Genomic DNA, 21,685 nt, shown 5'->3' with positions numbered 1-21,685 from the left:
AGAACTTCAGACCTTCAGATTGAAATACACTGAATTAGAAACCTTAGAGTGTATAATGGAGAATGGAATCCCTGTGAACTATATATAAAGTTAAAAAAAAAAAAAAAAATTAATACGTTATCATGGCAAGTTTCAAGTGACCAAAATGATGCATTCTTTAAAGATCATAAATTTTCTGTGAATCTGTAATATTTTTACAGTAAGAATCTCTTAAAATAATGATGCAAAGAAGCTTCCCATGTGCATTTCAGTGTCATAACATTTCACATAGTTCCAGTCCAAAAAAAAGATGTCTATGAATTAAATGAGGCATTTCCCTTAGAAAGAGGTCTACTCTTTCTCTGTACTTAATTCCACTTAATTTTAGATTTTCTCACAGGGTATTACCAAGTTGTTTGTAAGCTCTTTGAAAATATGATCTATCATGTTTATATTATAATTACATACAGTAATTGTTAGTATTATATAAACGTGTGTAAAATTCCTCAGCTAGTATTTATGGGATAGTATTTTTATGTAACAAATAACCTACTAATTTTGTTTTTGTATTAATAATATCACATAAGTCTATTTTAATCAATAAATGTATTTTTATAAAGCTGGACATGCTATAGCTTCAAAATCATAGCCAAAATCAAAATGGACATTACCTAACATGTAAATTGGGGAATGCAGGGGGAGTTCCAAAGTTACCAACTGGACTATTTAAAAAAATGTCATGTTCACATGGTGGCCCTGGAAATACCACACATTGTTTCTTTAATGTTTAATCTATGTAGCGCACACGCCTAAGTAACAAGAGTGTATAAGTGTCTATTGTAGATGTGGTTATACCTGAAACTATACTTTTTTACAGTATGGCATTATTTCATCTGTAGGAAAAAATTTAATGGACTGGTATCCAGAGCCATTTTGCCACAAAACTAAGTCTGTGCCAATTTAATAAACCAGAATTTCTATACCAGTAGTGCTGCATAGATGCTCTCATACCTATGTGACAGCTTCTTATTCATCTGACCAGACAGATTAAAAAATGCTTTTAATGAACATATTTTAAGAATATGTCCTATACTACTACATGACCTAACAGCAAACACACATTTTATAATAAATCATTCCTGTATAAAAAGTAGTTGCAGAGTTTATTCTTTATCTTTTTGTAATAAATGCAGAGGTTTACCATGAAAATTCATTCATCAGGTAAAAAGAGGGGAGAAGTGTTCTTCATGGAGAAACATTAATGATTATTGTCTTTAGGCTGATTGCTGTTATTTAGATCATCTGTACCCCTGGCTTTTCTAATATAGCTGTGTCAGTCAGAAGCATCGAATAAGGTATTGCAACATACCCTGTAAAGGTGCACATGCATCTAAGTTTGTATGGAAGCTTTTTACCATCTGACTAAAATGCAAGAGTAAAAAGTGGATGTGGATGTTTCAAGGTACACGATGAAATTCTTTTTTTTTCTTTTTTCTTTTTTTTTCATATATCATTTGCCCTTAGATCCATGTCATTTTATATAAAGGAAAGCTTCTAGCTTCACATATTTTTCTTCCATTTTCCAACAAAAGTTTTTCATATCTCTGTCCTCACAGGCAGATATGTAAAGCTTCAGCAAATACATTCTTTTGCATCTCATATCATGAAAGATGTATATGTATGTATCACAGTTTTGTTTTCTTATATGTAAAACTATCAGAGTGGAAACTTCATGAGAACCTTAAGTTTAGGTAATAGAAAACGTTGGGGTTTTTTTGCATCTTTTGCAAACCTCAATGATTAATATGCAATAGTGAAATAAACAGTATTAAGAATCCATCCACAGTGTGTTTGCAAATGCTTTAGGTAACCATCCCTGTTTGTACATTCCTCTTAAAGTCAGCATCACAGTCCGCATAGGGGAGGACAAGATTTTTTTAATCACAATTCCTTCACTTTTTGTTTTCTTCTGTGCCAAAAGACTCTAATCTAATGGTAAGTAGAGATATAACATAATAATAGAAAATAAAAGATGATAGTCCCAATGTATTTATCATACAAACAATGACAACAGGGTGTTGGTTTTGGTTTTGGTTTTTCAATTATTTTTATTTTTTTTTAGACAGCATTCCAGCAGGAAAATGGTTATTTTGTGTTAGTATTTTGTGTCTTTATACTTGGGAAAAAGTTAGTTGTTGTTTCTGTACTTATTCAGAACCTAATTAGATGCAGACTAACCTTGCAGATGTTAACATGTTCCTTCTGCTTCAAAGGTTTATACATGAAAAAAAATCTGTGGAGGAATTGTAAATAGAGCACATTGTATGTAACTACTGCTATTTTGAGCACAAGAAAATGAAAGTTTGGGGAAAGTTCCACTGAGAAAGCTTGGGAAAGGGTTGGTTATAAGACAAATATCCTCCTATGGGATTAGCCTTGCTTGGAACAGCAGATGCTGCTGTGATAAGCTTAATAAGATTTCTGCACCTGAAAAAGTTTCTGTCTGAGCCCCCTTTTTTTTTTTTTCATCTATTTCCCTTGGTAGCTTTTTAAAAGAGCTGTCAGTTGATTTTGCAGCAGAGTATTTTCAAAGTTGACAACACTGTTTATAGTCTCTGTGCAAAGAGAGTGAAATCAATTTCTCATGAGTATTTGAGCCCTGGGGTCAATGAAATGAGTTTCGATTATGGAAATTATAAGTTACTTACACTTCTTTTCATCTAAGAAAAGCATTTCTTGTATTTCATTTGTTTTCAAATTTGCCATTCTGATTACTGCACTGATGTCCATGCAGTGCTCCACCCTAGACTAGTAGAAATCTAGGCAGGCTGTTGTCACCTGTGTTATTTGAAAGTGACAGCATACTCAGTTGCAAAGCTACATGCTAAATGCTGAGAAAAATATTAAATCAAAGGGGATTCATTTGATAGTCTTTACAAAGTGCTTAAGGCCTTTGCTGAAGTCCAGCATTTCTTGATGTGCAGAATACAGTGTTCTGCCTTCAATCATAAACTATCACACAGAATCACAGAATTACAGAATCACAGAATTTCTAGGTTGGAAGAGACCTCAAGATCATCGAGTCCAACCTCTAACCTAACACTAACAGTCCCCACTAAACCATATCCCTAAGCTCTACATCTAAACATCTTTTAAAGACTTCCAGGGATGGTGACTCCACCACCTCCCTGGGCAGCCTGTTCCAGTGCCTAACAACCCTTTCAGTAAAGAAGTTCTTCCTAACATCTAACCTAAAACTCCCCTGGCGCAACTTAAGCCCATTCCCCCTCGTCCTGTCACCAGGCACATGGGAGAACAGGCCAACCCCCACCTCTCTACAGCCTCCTTTAAGGTATCTGTAGAGAGCAATAAGGTCACCCCTGAGCCTCCTCTTCTCCAGGCTGAACAAGCCCAGCTCCTTCAGCCGCTCCTCATAGGACTTGTTCTCCAGGCCCCTCACCAGCTTCGTCGCCCTTCTCTGGACCCGCTCAAGCACCTTGATGTCCTTAAAGGACATTGTTACAATACAAATTGTAATGATGTAAAGTCCTTTGTAATACAAAGGACTAGTTACAATACAAATCACTCATTTAATGTAAATAGGCCTGGAAACGTGTACAAGTGATCAAGCAGTCTATGATGTACCAATGAGGTATTGAAGGGAAGAGTCAAAGAATAAGAAGCTGTCAGAAAGCAAATTATGAGACAGTCTATGAACCTTCTGCTCCTTCTGGGAAGTAGTTACTTCTCATTGTGGTGACTCACACAAGTAACTGCTCATCACTGGGAATTAATAGCCCGACTCAATGCACATAGAATACAGTAGGCCTTTTCTGATGGCCTTTCAGTTGCTTAATTTGCATTTACTTTGCAATTTGAAATACAAGTGCAAGTAATAAATATTGTTACTGACTTCATGAGGAAGAGCAGAGCAGTGCTGTGCAGATTCAGCTGTCCTGCCTCAAGGTTTAGAAAATACAGATCAAAGTAAAGGAAACTTACATGAATAAGTTCTTATTGCATATATTTATTTCCATGTTATGGTTAGAAACAGCTCTTGACTAAAATAATGCATCTTCATTTTCCTTTTCTCCCTATTATTGCAACAGGGTCATGCAGTCCTTCTTTGGGCTATTGAGGAAAAGTGTTGTTACACCTGGATGTATGAGCTATTACACTAAGGTTAACCATTTCTATTTTCTTGTATTGTTCCTTGTACAAGGCATTTAATGCTGAGTAAGGATCAATAGATACTTATTCTGTATTTTCCAGTTCATTTTTTTTTTAAATATTAGTGTGGAGTGTTTCAACTGTAATCATATTCATGGGGAAAGACCATGTACAAGCATTGTTATTGTTGTTATTGTTGTTGTTGTTAATTAATTAATTATTATTAATAATAATAATAACAATAATTTGCTGGAAGCAATACCCAGAACTCAATAGTTTTTTTTTTTAAGAGCAAATATAAGGGAGATAGCCCCTGACCTCACAGACTGTGACACTCCAAACTGTGACACAACCAAACTCTAAAACAGCACAAACAAAATGGGTACTGTAGAAATCAACCACTTTCATTATAATCAGCTTGGGAAACAAGCATGTTGAGAGGAAATTTAACAGTGGAATTGAAGAAAAAAATCCTATAAGTGAAACTAGAGACAAGTTTTTTATGGAGTAAGTCACGGAGGTGATTTGACAGATTGCCAGAAAGGCAGAAATCAGTGGAAATATTAGAAGAGTGATGCAAGTTTCTGAAGCCAAATCAGCGGTGCCCTGATGGTGTTTCTTAAACCCAGTGCTTCTTAATCACTGCTGCCTGCAGTGATGGGTAGAAGAGCCTTTCTTTTATACAAGACAATACTGAAGAATCATTGCTGATCATCATGTTTACACTAGCTGTGATACTCTGGGGTGTTCAAAGAAGTTACACCCAACCACAAGCAATCCTACATATGTTGGGTAGTTTATTGAGAGACTTTTTCACAGAGGTCACAGTGCTGTTAAAAGACTTAGTCACTTACTTGGAAGTACTACTGACAAGTTACTTGTGTGACAGAGCTGTTTTCTCCTGACAGGAACATAATATGAACAACCTCTCAGTACCAAGTTTAGTAAATAGACGATCTTCCATAACACTTTGGTACAATGTGTATTCCATTCAGACCAAGATTAAAATATTACAGGGTCATTTAGCATGCATCTGTTTTGGCACACTTTTAGCAGTCTGATTCAGTTGCACAGCTTGGTTCAAAACCCCTCTCCAAACTAATGAATCAGGCTTTCAGAATTTGTTTATTGGCCAGACCTCACAAGGATTAGTGGCATTGCTCAACCTGAGGCTTTAAAAAATAAGATACAACATTCAAAATGGATTCAATTAGCACTTGTTGTCTGAAGGGCAACTGCAGTAGTTTAATCAGGAAAGCAAAGGAAAATTCATTATGAAGGCAATTGGGAACGTCAGAAAGTCCAGATTATATTAAAATAAAAGGATATTAATTTTGTGTTTATAGAGTCAGAATTAGTAAAATGTTGAAGTTGTGAGGAGCTGGGGGGTCAGCCTCTTCTCACAAGTAACTAGTGATAAGACTAAAGGATATGTCCTCAAGTTGCGCCAGGGGAAGTTTAGGTTAGAAATGAGGAGACACTTCTCTTCAGAAAGAGAAGTCAGGCATTGGAATGGATTGCCCAGGGATGTGGTGGCGTCACTGTCCCTGGGGGTCTTCAAGGAAAGGTTGGACCTGGCACTCAGGGACATGGGTTAGTGGGTGACATTGGTAGTAGGGTGACGGTTGGACCAGATGAACTTGAAGGTCTTTTCCAACCTTAATGATTCTATGATTTGGAAGTGTCTGTTCATTATGAATGTTCAGTTGTGTGGGACAAAGACATCTGACATCTTTCCCAACTTGGAGTGCAAAAGGTAAGGAAAATGTAATACAGAAAAAGCAAATGTTCTGTTGCCAGCTGCGAAATGGAATGGATAAGACATAAGTTACTGTACTAATAAGTGTTCCATTCATGCAGCTTCCACAGATGACAGTGCTGCAGAGAAGAAAGGTGGAACACTTCACGCTGGCTTAATTGTTGGTATTCTAGTCCTGGTCCTCATTGTGGCTGCAGCCATCCTCGTGACTGTCTATATGTACCATCATCCAACATCAGCTGCTAGTCTCTTCTTCATAGAGGTAAGATAAATGTCAATAGCCCTGTCAGCTGGAAAAAAAAAAAAAGGGTCTTCAGAATAGAACTTTCTTAAATAAATCTAGAAAATATTCTTGTAAGCATAGTGTAATCTTTCAATAAATGCACCTAACCCACCTAGCAGGAGTAGCCAGTTTCATACTTAACATGTTTGTCACAGCTTTCTATTGTTTTACTTGATTCATTTTTATACAGGCTATACACAAAAAAATATATCTCAAATATCATCTCTCTTTCCTATCTTTCCTCTTCCTCTGAATAATATTTTTCATTAGCTTTCATGTGCATTGGCATTTTATTTTGGGACAAATAGTTTTCTATTATTTTCACTTGGAAAAAAGTAAAATAAAATTAAGCATTCACTAACTCTACAGAAGGGCTGAATTAAAGTAAGTTTTTACCTGGAAGCCTGTTAGCTGTTCCATTTGTAGTTTTTTTTTTTTAACACTTTGCCTCACAGTGTGGGAAGGATTATTTTCACCTAATTTTAACATCTAAATCAACTCCCTTTTCTGTAGAGAGAAACATGTTCTTATAGACCACAATTCATCTGAGCTATTTGAAACATCCCCTTTAGAATTAGATAAATCACCATTTTACTCCCTCAAATATAGACAGCTACCTTAGGTGCAGACATCTACATTGCAGATGTGGACATTTATTCAACTCAGCTCCACTGCACATGACAATATGAGAAAAGAACATTTTTCATAGGTGTTCATCTCCACCACCATGCTCTGCCCAACTCCCCCCCCCCCCCAAAAAAAAAAAAAAAGTTAATACTTTTTAAAACACTTACCTGTGTTTTTTTCAACAATGTTCCTCTGCCTTATGATAAATATGGAGCTTCTAAACATGAAAGAAAATGCTGGTTGTTTATAACCCCCACTTGCAGTAGTCTCTTGCTTTTATGAGCCTAGACACTTTCTAATGGGCAATAGTGAAGTTGCAGAAGCACTGGAAGTGTCACTAGGGACATACCAAGGGATTGCTTAGGAAAAAGTCTGGACCAAAAAGATATAGATATTCATTCTTAGTGACAATAAAATAAATTGAAGTGAGATATGAAAATGAACAGAATGATTCATCTTTAAGACAGTATTATAATAAATATACTGCTTAGATGCAACAGTGGTGACAGAAATCAAAATGAATTGTTTATCAGTATTCTAGGTTCAAGCAATGTAACTGTGTTAACCAATGGGGAACTGCATCCACATAATAAAATCAATAGCTTTCTTTCATGTCTATGTGACATTTCAAGCCATTTCTCTATTGATGTAGACACAAAACTCCACTGGTCCAAGTACAAAAGAGAATGCTTTGTCCCCTTCCATTTTTTCACACACACTGAATGCTATTTAATCAATTTAGTAAAAACAAGTTACTTATCTGTTATGATGTGACTGAGAAGGCTAAGTAGATGGCAACACCATTTGCCAGGAGGAAAGAAGAAGAACAACAAATGAAAATACACATTGATTCTTTTTCATAGTGTACTAATTTGGCAGGTTAATGATAATATCATTATTTGATATTATCATGTAAACTGTGGTGCTTTGGTCAGTTTTGGTAAACTCATTCCACTAAATTTAATCTGTAGGTGACATTGGTCAGTCTCTGTAGTGAAAGATAAAATGTCATTTAGCAAGCAATGTAGGCTTTAGAAAAAAAATATATATATATATATATATAATCTTTCTGTTTTAAATAAAGGAGGAAAAAATGAGCAAGGATAGGATAAGTATATCAGTCAAAATCAAATTTATGCAAATTGTGGCATATCTCTTTTTGCTACTAGGAAAAATGTGATACGTGTGAAATTTCAAGCCATGAAAAGGTGGGCTTTCCCTATGCTTTCTCCTTTTCCGAGATAAAAAATCTGATGGAAAGGTAAACCCACAAGGCACAGAGAAAGGGATTGCTCTGTATTTACAGCATTTCCACAAATTCCAAAACTGTAAAGCCATTATTGCTATCATAAGTACAAAAGAACAGAATAAAGCAATTTATTCTGGAACTGAAATTGCTTTTAAAAAGTTTAATCATTTAATTTCCAATATTAAATTTCCAGTACACAGTTTGATCAACTCAAGAAATAAAGAACAGAGTAGTATTCTTATATTCATCTTATCTATAGGTTGTATAGGAGTATATATCTTCTTAGACTTGCATTTTGAAACTGAATTATAAAATAAAAAGAAAATAAAAAGAAGCATAACTGGCATAAATAAGTCAATTTTACAATAAATAAATAAATAAATAAATAATTTACATTCGTGCAATTAATCAGTAATCTGTTACAGATAACTTGGTACCCCATATACCATGGCAGACAAGTTGTTTTACTTATGGGAAAGGAATTAAATGAATCAAATGTGGATCTGATGTCACCATTGTGGGGAAAGAGCTCAAGAGGATTGCCATGGGCTCAATTATGAAGTGAGAAAAAGCACATAAATATTTCTGAAATAATATTAATTTGTATGAGTCTCTTGATTAATAAAGCAAGTTGTGCAGGAAAATGTAAGAGATGCACAGGCAGCTCCCTCATGCAGTTGTCTAAAAATTATTAGTACCATATAGTCTTTTGTCAAGTTTTCTAGCCAAATCAAGATCTATATCAGTTTATCTGCCATCACTGATTAATATAAATCTAAAGCGGGATGAAACAAAGACCATCCCCCATTTGTGTTTATTTTTAAATTACTATATAAAGGAATCCCTATACAACATCATGTTGATAAACATAGCATTCATTCAAAACTGTAACACAACTAATGGAGTAATTTCTTTTTGTAGCTAAGATGGTAGGATATTGCCATGTTTTGGTAGATAATGTCATTTTCAGTCAGATTCTGCTGCTTTCTGGTTTAATAGCTGTTCAAGGAATTTTAAGTTAATTTGGTTTTTAGTCATGACTGGTTACTGAATAGAGGGAAGTAAAATAAATTGATCCCATATCTGATGCCTTAAGTCTCTTTCTCCCTTGTGTTCTCTGCAGTTATCACCCAATATTCATTTACCATTTCAGTCAGGTTTTCCCAGAGCTCATCCCAAATCCTAGTTGGGATGCCCCTCATGTTTGCCATCTAGTCCTTTTTTTATCTAAAATTCCCCCTTAATACACCCACACATGGACTGCACTAGTTAACTCTGCATTGATAAATGCAACCCCTTGTGACACCTCTGAGTAGCATTAAATGATATCCTGAATGCACTAGTTGATTTAAATAAGTTTTAAAAGACAAGAAAAAGACAAGACACACAAGACACAAGAAAGAAGAAAGACAAAGGACACACAAAAGACAATAAAAAGGTCATTTATTCCAAAAGCAACTATTCTCTTAGAACAGAGTAACATTTGATGATTGTTGTTTTTTTTCCCTAAAGTCTGAAGAAAATGTTTCCTCTAGTGGTTTTGTTCGCAACTATTGAGTGCAGCTCCACCTGGAATGAAAATGGCTACTTTGGACAAAGAGCTTGAAATATCTTGCATGCCAATGTAATTCAATTTGTCCATGACAGTGAACCACTTTAAAAGAATACCTTCAGAATTGATGAATACTTTTTCAGAACGTTTCCCTTTTTGCTAAGTATGTGGAAGATTCAAATCAAAATGCAATGTTTTCCTGTTTCTTCCAGTCCCAACACTATTCAGCATGTGTTTCATTGTTTAAGTTGGTGGCCTAGAGACAGAATGAATTATCAACTTTTTAAGCAAGGGAGTTCCAGTCAAAATTCCAATGAATGCAGACTACTTCTATAAGCTAAAAGTAAATGTTGACTAAATATTTGCTTGCAGAGTGGCAGACAAGATGTTGCATGCACTGTTCTTTTATTTCTTTGTGGTTATCCCTGTGGTATTTCCTTTCCTTTGAGTTTTTGTTGTTGTTGTTGTTGTTTGGGTTTTTTTTGTTGTTTTGTTTTTGTTTTTGTTGCTAATAATTTTCCCATTTGAATCAAGTTACATGCCTATCCTAACCTTGAGGAATCTTGTGTCTCTTGAGAACGTATAAAATATGCTTTGAACTTAGTTGCACTGATTTTTGAAAAGTAGGGTACTTTAAAATGTAGTACTTCTTCACATCTTTTTCAATAAAAGAAGAAGCTTGTAGCAGAAATCTAGCTATGCGATACATAGTTGCCCTCTAGCTATACCACTTGCATTCAGAATCTGAGGTTTGTTGGTCAAGAAGTCAAGCATGATATCCCAGCTGTAGTGGATCACCTGCCTCTGATGTAGATCATATCCTTTATTTTGCCTTCATGTTCCCACCCTCCATGGAGATTTTCCAGAGCTAATTCAGCTGCTTGGAAACATGCATATGCACATACCTACATCTTTTTTAGTTGTTTGTTTTACTTTGGTTTGGATGTTCAAGCTGGATATTTTCATAAATCTGGTTTTTCAAATGACCACACAGAGAGTTGAACTGGTGCTATGGAGCTGGGTATGTGGAGTGACCTTACAGTCAGAGTCATGAGGAGTTGCATGATCAGAGCCTGGTGGATGCACCTCAACTCTTCCTGATGTAACTTGAATTATGTCTCTACAAGTAAATTAAAGGTGCCTGGAACTGCTTTTTAGCATAGAAGGCTCTGAATTTGTAATATTTAATTCTGTCACCCTCACAGTAAGGTATGTATGTAGACTAATAGTAAGGTTTGAGGATGGTTCCTGAATCCTTAGTCATGCCCAGGGCGGTCTGAGAAAGCTCTATTAGGCATTTTTCTAACACTTGAGCTGCACGGAGGACTCTGTTGTAATGTCTGCAAATGTTCACTAGTACTCAGACCTAACACTAGATTTTCTTCAGTTTTTGACCTTCTGCTAATACATTTTGTGTTTATAGGAAGGAAGTAGGAGGAGAAAGCAATCAAAAAAAAGTTAGAGATATATTGTGGTGTTTCAGAACTTAGGAAGTTAACATGTATTTCTGGCTCACTGTTGTATATCTCTGCTTGTAGCAGTACTTCACAAAAAGAAGCCATTGTTTGACAACCAGCCTTGTTTTCCATGCACCATTTCCAGGATTCTGCATTAATGTTACAGATGCACTGTATCTCTTCAAATAAGTGAGAAGTAAACAGGAGACAGGCAAAAAGAAAGATAAAAAAAAAAAAAAGTCAGCTTCTCAGCTGGCTTAGACAAGTGGTGAAGCTTACAAAGCTCTGCTATTTTTTTTGGAGATATGGCCTTTACTTGTTATTACGCATGTGCATTTTACAGAGGATTATGCACTTAGTTTGAAAAAGTCTGGACACAGTCACCCATTTGGTTTTGTCCAGAAGCTAGGACTGAATGGTTTTTCATGAAGATGATGATTAAAAAGAAGAGAATAAGTATCATTTTTCTCTTCTTTCAAAGTCCTGCAGCATTGTGCCATTTGGGGTATTGTCATTGATCTCTCTGCCATTGCCTTATACTGATAGTAAAGTTATTTTTTCCAAAGCTTATTCAGCTCAGCAGGAACCAGAAGCTAAGCAAGGGAAACCTAAATCAGCCACAGGGGAAAAGCACTAAAATAAATAGCCAACATCGACAATAAAAGTCAAAGGTGGGGAGGAAGGAGGCATTCTGTTTCTTGTCCATCAGCAGCCAGCTACATAGATGTTCCTATAACTGCATTATTTTTATAATGATAAGAGTTTTAAATTGCAGAGATATTTTAAAGAAGCATTTCTACCAAAGACAAAAAATTAATGAAGTCAGTAAATTCCACTACTAAATTTTACAGTCTCACACAATCTATATTTTAGAAAAGGTTCTTCAAAATATTCAAATAACATGGTGTCAAGCAATTGATCTCTTCTTATTCCTAGAAATACACATCATAGGTACAGTTTCAGATATCTGAAGCATCATCCATTTCTGACTGCAATTTGCCAAGTAAATTGGTTATTTGTAGAAGAGATTAAAGACTGATGAACAAATTATAACTGCCTAAACAATATTACAGGTAACTTAATGCATGCAAACACTTATTATGGGCAAAGTAGCTGATAAAAGGAGGAGCTTTCCTTGTATTGTGAAAGTAGAAGGCCTGAATACCCAGTTGGAGTATTGCTGGACAAGTGTACTCAGACTAATCTGTCTTGCTGACATCAGGTTAAAATATGTTTCTTTAGTAAGAGGCCTTACCATAGTTTTTCCTCCTTAATTAATTTGTGTTGTTTTTTTACACTTTGCCTGGAGTTCAGTCAGTTCATCCAGAATTTGAATGGTCCTGTATTTGCATACTTCCAGTTAGGAGAATTAAACTTGGGTGCCATTGGCTAAGTATGGTTAAAAATACAACTTTTATTTAGATTTAAATATCTTTATACTTTTTGTATAGAATTGATGTTCAATTCTACATCAAAGTAAGATGCAACCTTCAGAAAAAGTGGTGAAACAGTCCTCTGAATATTTAAAAGATTTTTAATACAAAAATAATCAATAGAGAAGGCAAAGTTGCATTAAAGCATTTAGCCCAAAATGTACTCAATTACTCAATATCTTCAACATTTATATTGGTTAGTGGGAAATAAAGTTTGCTAGGGTGATCTGGAGAGTCTTTCAAGACTCTGAAAGATTGACTTTCACACATTAAGCCAAGTATTTGTACTTGTGTAAGCTAAGTTTGGAAAGATAATATTTCTGTGTCTTGGTGAAACCCACAGCTCAAGTTCAGCTCACTGCTGAATAGGAATGAAGAGTTGATCCTCACAAACACTCTGCTTGCTTCCTTGCCTGCTTCTGGTTATTTTATACATAACAAAATTTTGATAATCTTTTAGAAGATCTTCAGCACAAAGTGTCTATGAGGCAGGGATGGGAAGATGACAGAGTAGAAGAACTTTCATAATGTATTGCTCTTCTGACATCATAAAATTCTGTATAGAATTCTGTGTAAAGTTGTGCTCATTCCATTTTTCCATTTTTCTTTATTGAATGAAAGTTAGGACAAGGGTGGAATGAAGAAAATATAGGACAGGACACAAGAATATCAAATGGGTTATACATATATATGATACTAAGTTCCTTCTGTCCTCTACTGATAGAAACTTATCTTCTGATGTATAAAAGGAAGTGTAAACATTTATAATATACTCCAGCTAACAAAATATATTAATAACAATTGCTTTTAATGAATCACCATCTCAGGGGAAAAGTGATGTTTAACTGGCATAAATTTTAGAGATAGTGTATATGTTAGTAATCTGTCTCATAATCTTTCAGTTCCTTAGAAAAAAAGCAAGACATCTATTTTCAAATCCAATATTTCAATACAGCATTATTGGACAAAGTCTGTACTTCTATAACAGATCTTGTATGTTCTTTACTCTGTATTTGCCTGTGGCATGTAAAGCAGACTTTATCTCCCATTTCATTTTTTTCTAATTGTTTTTAAATCCATTAAAATATCTCACATTGATTTTCTACCAACTTCACTGGAAGTCTGAATGTATCACTTCCTTTATTTGAAAGATAATATTAATTTAGGCACTGATTTATGCTTTGGTCACATAAGCTCCAAAGTACTTTCCCCCACCTCATTTGCTTAAAAAAATGAACTCAAGGAAACTTCAGTCCTATGAGAAAATTTCTATTCCTGCTTTTCTTCTTTGTAATACACTGAAAGGAAGCAGAAGCTACAGATCTCCAGCTGCAGCTTGGAGGATTTCCTCTAAGAGTTCTAATATTCTAATTCCAGAGAAAGAAACATATTTTTTCCTGCTAAGCTGGATGACAAAACTAAAGAATTAAATAAGTACCCAGCTTTCATTCTTCCTGCTTTGTCTTTTTTTTTTTTTTTTTTAGGGAGTGGTGGTGGTGGTTTTTTTTAGGTTAGGGGATTTTGTTTTGATTTTTATTGTTGTTTTTTGTTTGTTTGTTTTGTTTTAATCCACCTATTACTCTGCTTTACAATGAAAAAAAAAAAAAAAAAGAATTCATTAGTCTTCCTCTGAGCTGCTTTAGTAATTCAAGAATCTGTTTATCTCCTGACATCAATTGAGTTGCTTATCAATTAAAACTGTAATGTCTTTACAGCATTTTGAGGGATCAATAGATACATCAATGAATCTGTAGCTTGCCACTGCTTTATTTTGAGACTGTTAACCACTTACAATACCCACATATGCACAAAAAAGTTTAAATTAAACAGAATTTGACTAGGAATGGAAAAATCTCACCTCAAGCATGAAAAAAAAAGAAAAGAAAAGAAAAGAAAAAACTACAGAAAGCTGCAAATAACTGTTGAAGATGACTTCCAAACATGGTGGTTTATTTCTGGATCAGCTGCTGTTTATGTTGTATCTTATTATATCGATAAAATTGATAAACATTCATCTATTCCACTTTTCATCATCTGGAAAGGCAAATGGGAAAAAAAAAAAGTAGCCCAGTAGCCCAAAATGGTAGAATCAGTTTGTAACAAAAACGTAGCAAGGAAGTAGAAACTAGTAATGGGTACATTTTAGAATAAGCATCTTTATAGATTTAAACTGAGTTCATCTTTATATGCTGCCATTTAAGACTTTCTAATTATTTTTTCCTATTAGTTTTCCATAGGTTTTCATTTTCTTCTTTTTTTTTTTTTGTTAGAGAACTCTCGGGTCAAACTCTTTTCTCATCTATATTACTGTAAATCTGGAATAAGTCCTTTGCATTTAATAGAATTAATCTTTATTTATTTCAGTTAGTCTAAGAACAGAATATGACCCTTTTTCTTCACCAACAACCAAACTGTCGTTAATTTTGAAACCATGCTAAGTTATGCCTAGGTAGAAAAAAAGACTCCAAAGTTTGAATAGACTAAGTTTGTTTATTAGGAAAAGACATCTGCTAAAGAGAACAATGTTCTGCCTTCCTACATTGAAAGGCCTGAGATTTTAAATTACCTGCCAAACAGAATCTAGCTCAAGATGCCTCATGAGCAACCTGACCACACGATGGGAGAAAGAGTTGTTTTTATATTGTATCTTCCTAATGGTAATCACCAAGGAAAACTTTGAGCTATGCCCAGAGACAGCTGTGTGGTTTGCTGGTAACAAGATTCAGCCGTCCTCCAAGTTTTCTTTAGTGTCTGCTGCCCAACAGCAGCATGAGCCCTGGCATAATGTCATGGCTATTGCTGTCTGTGGTCCCTAACACAGACCCTCAGCTGTATGAAATATTCTTAATGATCAGAAGGCAGTCAAAATGTAGTATTAAGGGGACAGAAAATCAAATGCAATGATGATTTTTGGAAGAAAAATTGTAGATTTTTTTTTTGATTTTGAACTATTTATACACTGCATTTTATCTTCATTGTTTCTCCTCTCATTTTTCTTTAGTTTCTATGTACCTTGTTATACCTTCCAGTCCTCTTTCCAAGCAGATTGTAAGAGTTGTCAGTATAGAAAAAAAAAATGTTATCAGCATAATTGTGAGATACAATTTTCGTAGCCAGTACAGTGGGGAATAACCATTTTAGAAGAGGATTTTTTTGTTAACTGACTTTATGAAAGAGTTGTTGCCTACTTTCCTGAAAACTGTTCCCTTTGACAGAATCTCATTTTGGTCACCCAAAATCTGAGCCTTCCCAGGTATTAGTTAGTTTGCAAATGTAGTTTTTTTAAATAACTTTTCTTTCCTAGAGGCATCACAGTCAGACAGGAATTGTTTTATCTGCCCTAAAAATTATTTATTTATTTTCTCTGTTGCTTATCTGCTTTTAAAGCAGTCAGCACAGATAATAATGAAAATTAATTAGGAGCTCTTAAGACCTTTATAGCCAAAGGTCATATGAGTTTAAATTAAAAGGCTGCTTCCATATGAACCACCAAAGTAAACTACTCAAATAGAATCAAAACCAACAGTATGGTTGAGGTTGGATCTCCCAAGGCCACCTGGTCCAACCACTCCCTGCTCAAGCAGGTCCATATAGAGCTAGTTGCTCATGACTATGTCAAGACTGCTTCTGAATATCTCGAAGGGCAGAGACTCCTCTACCTCTCTGCGCAAGCTGTTCCATTCCTCAGTCCCTTCCACAGGAAAGTATTTCTTTGTGTTCAGGTGAAGCCTGGTGTTCAGGTAAAGCCTGCTATGAGTTTGTGCCCCTTGCGTCTTTTCCTTGTGAATGTTGTCACTTGAAATAGAAAGTCATTATTTTGGCAGTCATGGATAAACATGTCAGAATTTGGTTCTAAATAATTAAAAGCAGTTTTGTTTCAGTGGGCTCTGATATGCATTTTTCCATGGAGCAGAGTATATTAGCAAATTCCTATGCAGAACTAGAAAGGAAGAGACATGCTTCTCTGTTCCTCTAACAACTACAAGGAGTGGGTTTTACAAAGATAAAAACAATAATCACAGGTCATGTTTAAAGTTTTTTTATTAATAACTTTATATTCTGAAAGTTTATTTTCTTGTTGGTGTTATAGCGGCGTCCGAGCAGATGGCCAGCAATGAAATTCAGAAGAGGATCAGGACATCCTGCATATGCTGAAGTGGAACCAGTTGGAGAAAAAGAAGGCTTCATTGTATCAGAGCAATGCTAAAATTTTTAGGACAGAACACCAGTACTGGCCTACAGGTGTAAGACATTTACTTTGCCTCTCTTTAAAGAAAAGGAGCCCTAAGCTGCTGTAGCCTAATAGAAAGAAGATTTTGGATAAGCTTTGTCCAAGAAGAAAAACTATCTAAGATACCAGATTACCACTGCACAGTAGTCTTCATTAGTGGACTGACACACAACGGTTCATGCAGAACACCTGTCAGTGGACACCTATGGTATCAGAACTATGGCACAAGTGCCACATTATTGGCTTTAGGTTTGGGGGTGCACAGTAATCAAAAATATAATAAAGCTTTGGTGCACAAGGGTATTACCCTGTGGTTCAAGTGTTCTTCTCTGGTATCTCAAAGACTGAGTGACAAATCTGTACACTTTCAGTGCAAACAGCACTGATTAATGTTCGCAGGTGATTGAGAAAAGTATCTCAGTGCAGGTAAAGAAGAAAAATAAAAGTTTTTTTCCAACATTTATACGAGCAGATGTGGAATTACAATCACTTTTCAATTCTAAATCAGCCTACCCACCTAAGTGAGCAAGTCACAATGTATGTGTTTTTCAGGAGTAGAACAATGTTTCTTGTACATTGCTGATTAATATCCTTCTAAACAACTCACAATATACAAACTCCTAAGAAATGAAGGCAATAGAGAATTTTCAGAATGGTGAAATTGTTATTTCATGGATGTTTACAATGAAATTGGGCTCATTTTCTATATCAATGTTCACTAAAACTCAATTTTACCTTTTTTTTTTTTCCTTCTTTTTCAAGGGATATCCTTCATTTCTGAGCAGTAGGCTGAAGCGGTAGGCATTTTATCTCCCAGAGATCTTATGGACCATTTCTTAGGCAATGTGATATGAAAGATGTTAACATTTTAACCAAATGGGTTTCTATTCTTTGCCATTTCATTGTGAGTCTTTCCTGAGAAGCAACACAGACTTTAATGCACCCCTCCCAGAGATTCAGATACAAGTGTTACTGAACCCTGCTGATTCATACAGTGATTTTGTTTAATGCACATAGTAGTTGCATAAATATATATAAAAATATATTTTTTTTTATAGCTAACACAAGGCGGGCTCTTGTGACTGTTAAGACTGCATTTTTGTCATCCAGACAAAGGAAATGGATTGCATTACTGCATATTTCCACTGAGTTGTAAAATAATCCTTAATACTAGAATATTTTTATGTTGTGTGGGGAAGGTGGTTCATGTAGTTGCAGTGCCATAACCTTTCTGCCTATTGGAACCATTCTTTCTTTAATATTGACACTTTCCCTCCCTGTATAGGGAAAGAAAATGCTATAAATTCACAGCATCAAAAACAGTTACTCCTTTCATGGAAGGGGTTAATATACACTGAGACCCAGATCTTCCATGCAGAGTGGAAACCTAAATACTTTGATGTTCTGGGCCTGAGCTATTAAAATACTAAATTCAGGTATTGTATTTACATTTCATTTTATTCATTGACTATCAAGCTTTTACATACTGTACAAACAGAGGCACTTGATTCATTTTAAAGTGAGGTAGACAATATTAGCAGTTTCAGATCTCAAGCAGTTAAAAAAAAGTTGTAGACACCACCTTAACAGTATAATTATTTACATTTCTTTTTGATGCTTGTTTGATCTAAATTTGATTACTTAATGGTGTTTTTTTTAAAAAAAAAAAAAAAGCATCATTTTTACTTTTTATTTTGTCAGTAAATAATACAACACTGTATTTTCTGTATCCTTATATTTTGCATTACACACTTGTTTTCATCTGTTTTAAGTCATTTAGGGTGAGATTTAAACTGTTCAAATCTAGCTGGTATTAATCTGAAAGTACTAACACATTGTCTTGAAGCCTAGTGAAAAGCCTGCCACAAGAATTCTTTTCAATTTGTATAGATCTACTGAATCCTATTTCTGGTAGGGTGGGATTAAATTGAAGGCTGTTAATTCTGATAGCAATAACAAAATGTATGCACATATATATAAACGGTGACACTCCTTTTTATTACATAAAATGATATCACTGCACATCATTTAGACACTTACTTGATGTGCAATGCTCATCATTAGTTTTTGTAGGGGTCTTGGAAGTCAGATAGCGTTGGCTAGGGTTGATTGGCCAAAAACAGCAATTGTAGAGCTTCCATTTGAAGCATGCTGGCATCATGTTTGAAATCATTGTTATTTCAGAGAATATCTTGACAAATTATACTTAAAAAATTACAAAAATCTATACAGTAGTGCAATAAATTCAAGGGATATTTCATACACACAAAGAATGTTTATATTATTATGAGCACAGGTATGCATTTTGGCCAATTCACCCATGTATGTAATTCATATCATGCAATGGAGCTTACAGAATATTTGTAACATTGTTTGACAAATGCAACAACAATTTTCCAACCCAGTATTTTGATTACTTTTGTTCTAAGGCACTGTCGCACAGGTGAAGGATGTTTATTAGTATTTGCAAACTAACTAAAATTTCATGGTCATTATTAATATAAGAGCAATTATATTTTCACTCTTTGTTCACCTACAATAATTTGGTGGCAGATTTCATTGATCTATGGGGAGATATAGTGTACTTCTTTTGATTTTTGCCATGATGATATATTCTATGGTTTATAACATGATGAGTTCCTGGGCTTATTTAATAAGATTGATAGGCATATGTTTATATCTGATAAGAACTAATATCTGAAGAGGAAAACTCCTGCATACTAATGGAATGTATAGTGTCTCATTGGTGTCTGCTTTGATATATTCTGTGGTATGTTCTATTTATCCCAGTAGGCAAAAGTTAATTAAGTAATCGGTTGCTGTTTTGTAATTCCATCTGGTTTTCTAATTTTTTAATAATTAAAACTGCCACATTAAAAATGATACAAATATAAATCTTTAGAAGGTGTGGTAAAATATTGATATTAAATGCATTTTTTATTCTTTTCACTTTATAAAGCACCTGCTTAATTGATCCAAACTGAAAAAGTATAATATAACCCCCACTGTGGTGAAGTGGGGGTTATGAAACTGTGGCTTCACTAGCATTTCCACTGGTCTTTAATTTGAAAGTACTTCAGAATATTTCATTTGTTTAAATGTTTCTTTACAGAGTCATTTATTCTAACAGTTATTTTAACTCAAACTTTGCCTCTAATTTTATGTATCTGTTATATATGAGTCATGATGACATTATCACAAGATCTCTAAAAATTATCGCTTATTTTCCATTTTCATGTTAAATGTTCCATAGTACCTAACATGTTCACTGTTATGCTTCTCATCCTGTTTCACAGAAAAAGGAAAATTTGAACTACAAGGATTCAAAGCACATTGCTAAGTAACTTAAGATGAATCAATAAATTAGATATATGTATCACACACAGAGATTGTTGAAAAATACCTTTACATTTGCAGAACTGTATTCAGACATTAAGAATACCGGAACTGTGCAAGAGTTGGAATTGTAATCTTATTCTCACATACATACATTTAATAATGAGATCTTATTTAATTGCCCGCTATGTTTTTTAGTACACCCTATGATACACTGAACATAGAGAATATGATAAGATAAACAGCTATTCCATTTATCTTTTCCCAAATTTTGTTGCATTCTTTGTTATATACTGTCCAAACTCTGCTCTAAAGACAAACTATTTTTTTATATATTTTTCCTTACCCATTATGGTTACTTGAGTACACATACCTTAGTAACTATGGTTACTTGGTATATATATACCTTAATTAATATGTGTTCTGAGATTTCCATTAAGGAAGATAATTTTCTAGAGAATCCAGTGTGAAATTACTCTTTCTCATTTTCAACATTTTCTGCAGAAAATGACATAGGCACCTTGTCAGTAATGACAACCTTCATTGTACCATTATAATTTAGTTCATTTCCAACAAACAATGTGTATGATGGGGTTCTGGGGAAAAACGTAAGACATCATTGTATTTTGAAAAAATGTCGGAGGCAAATTTAATTTGCAAACTTTACTTTGATCAACAGAGTTGAAGTCATAAAACTCACTGCACAATCAAATAGCTGATATTTAGTTTGCCATCAAAATGTGGACAGCAAAGCAAACTGGTGACAAGCCAGTTTGCCAATGAGCAGGGGAAAGATTTTCTTCACAGCAGATTAATGTGGTTTCCAAAGAAGACATGAGAATATTTCTATACTCTATTAAAGCAATTCTTGGATAAGCAAAAGAAACCGTCAATGACAACATCCATCTTTTTTATTTGCAGAGAATCTCTGCACAAGTCATTGTCGTGAGCTGGCAGAGTAGGTACGTTACTAGAGCATGCAGGGTACCTTATGGTGGTTCATGTTCCAGCTCGAAGACTCTCCGTGAAAATTTTGCTTTGAGCCCGTACATTGGCTGAAGTACTGGCTATATTGTTTTCCAACACCAGGAATAAAGCTTTGTATAAAGACAAGATTTGATACATCCCAGCTGTGTAAAGTCATAGTGCTTAAAACCATAGAATTAGTCATTAGGAGAAGAACTGGAATGGGGCACAAATTTGGTTCCGAGCGGTAATTTTGTTCTCAGGGAACAAATTGCTTCCAGTGAGGAGAAAGAAGAGAAGAATGCACTGTTGTACAGGGTAAGATCATTGTTATTCTTATATATGCTTGCCTTCTTGCAGAGAACTACACTAAACCTGAGGCCTAAAAAATTCCAAACTGAAAGGCTATTGAGCAATAATGTACCATTCACTCTAATTCTCATTTTTTGGACAGACACTTCAGGAATTATTAATTGCTATTACTTTTCTTTCTATATTCAATGGTAAGTTGGTTTGGGGTGGATTTGGGAGGATGTTTTGGGTTATTTTGGAGGAGAAGAATGAAGAGAAAGGGAAAATGCAGAAGGAGAGGGAGAGTTCTCAATATTCAAAGATATTCTAGAGGCAAAGCAAGAATCCTTAT

At 34.8% G+C, this 21,685-nt stretch overlaps 1 protein-coding gene across 2 annotated transcripts in view; it reads left to right on the top strand.

The window, feature by feature from the left end:
• Positions 1–19,953, top strand: part of PLXDC2 (plexin domain containing 2) — a 271,670-nt gene extending 251,717 nt beyond the window's left edge. For both annotated transcript variants that reach the window (XM_068673780.1, XM_068673781.1), the window contains 2 exons: positions 6,010–6,170; positions 16,600–19,953. In XM_068673780.1, the coding sequence (XP_068529881.1) occupies positions 6,010–6,170; positions 16,600–16,716 (278 nt within the window). In that variant the 3' untranslated portion in view covers positions 16,717–19,953. The remainder of the gene's footprint in view (positions 1–6,009; positions 6,171–16,599) is intronic.
• The last annotated feature ends 1,732 nt before the right edge of the window (positions 19,954–21,685 follow it).

Source organism: Anas acuta, chromosome 2 (genome assembly GCF_963932015.1).
Source record: "Anas acuta chromosome 2, bAnaAcu1.1, whole genome shotgun sequence".
Lineage (NCBI taxonomy): Eukaryota > Metazoa > Chordata > Aves > Anseriformes > Anatidae > Anas > Anas acuta.
Note: the sequence above shows the minus strand (reverse complement) of the source record. Positions and strands in the feature narration are given on the sequence as shown.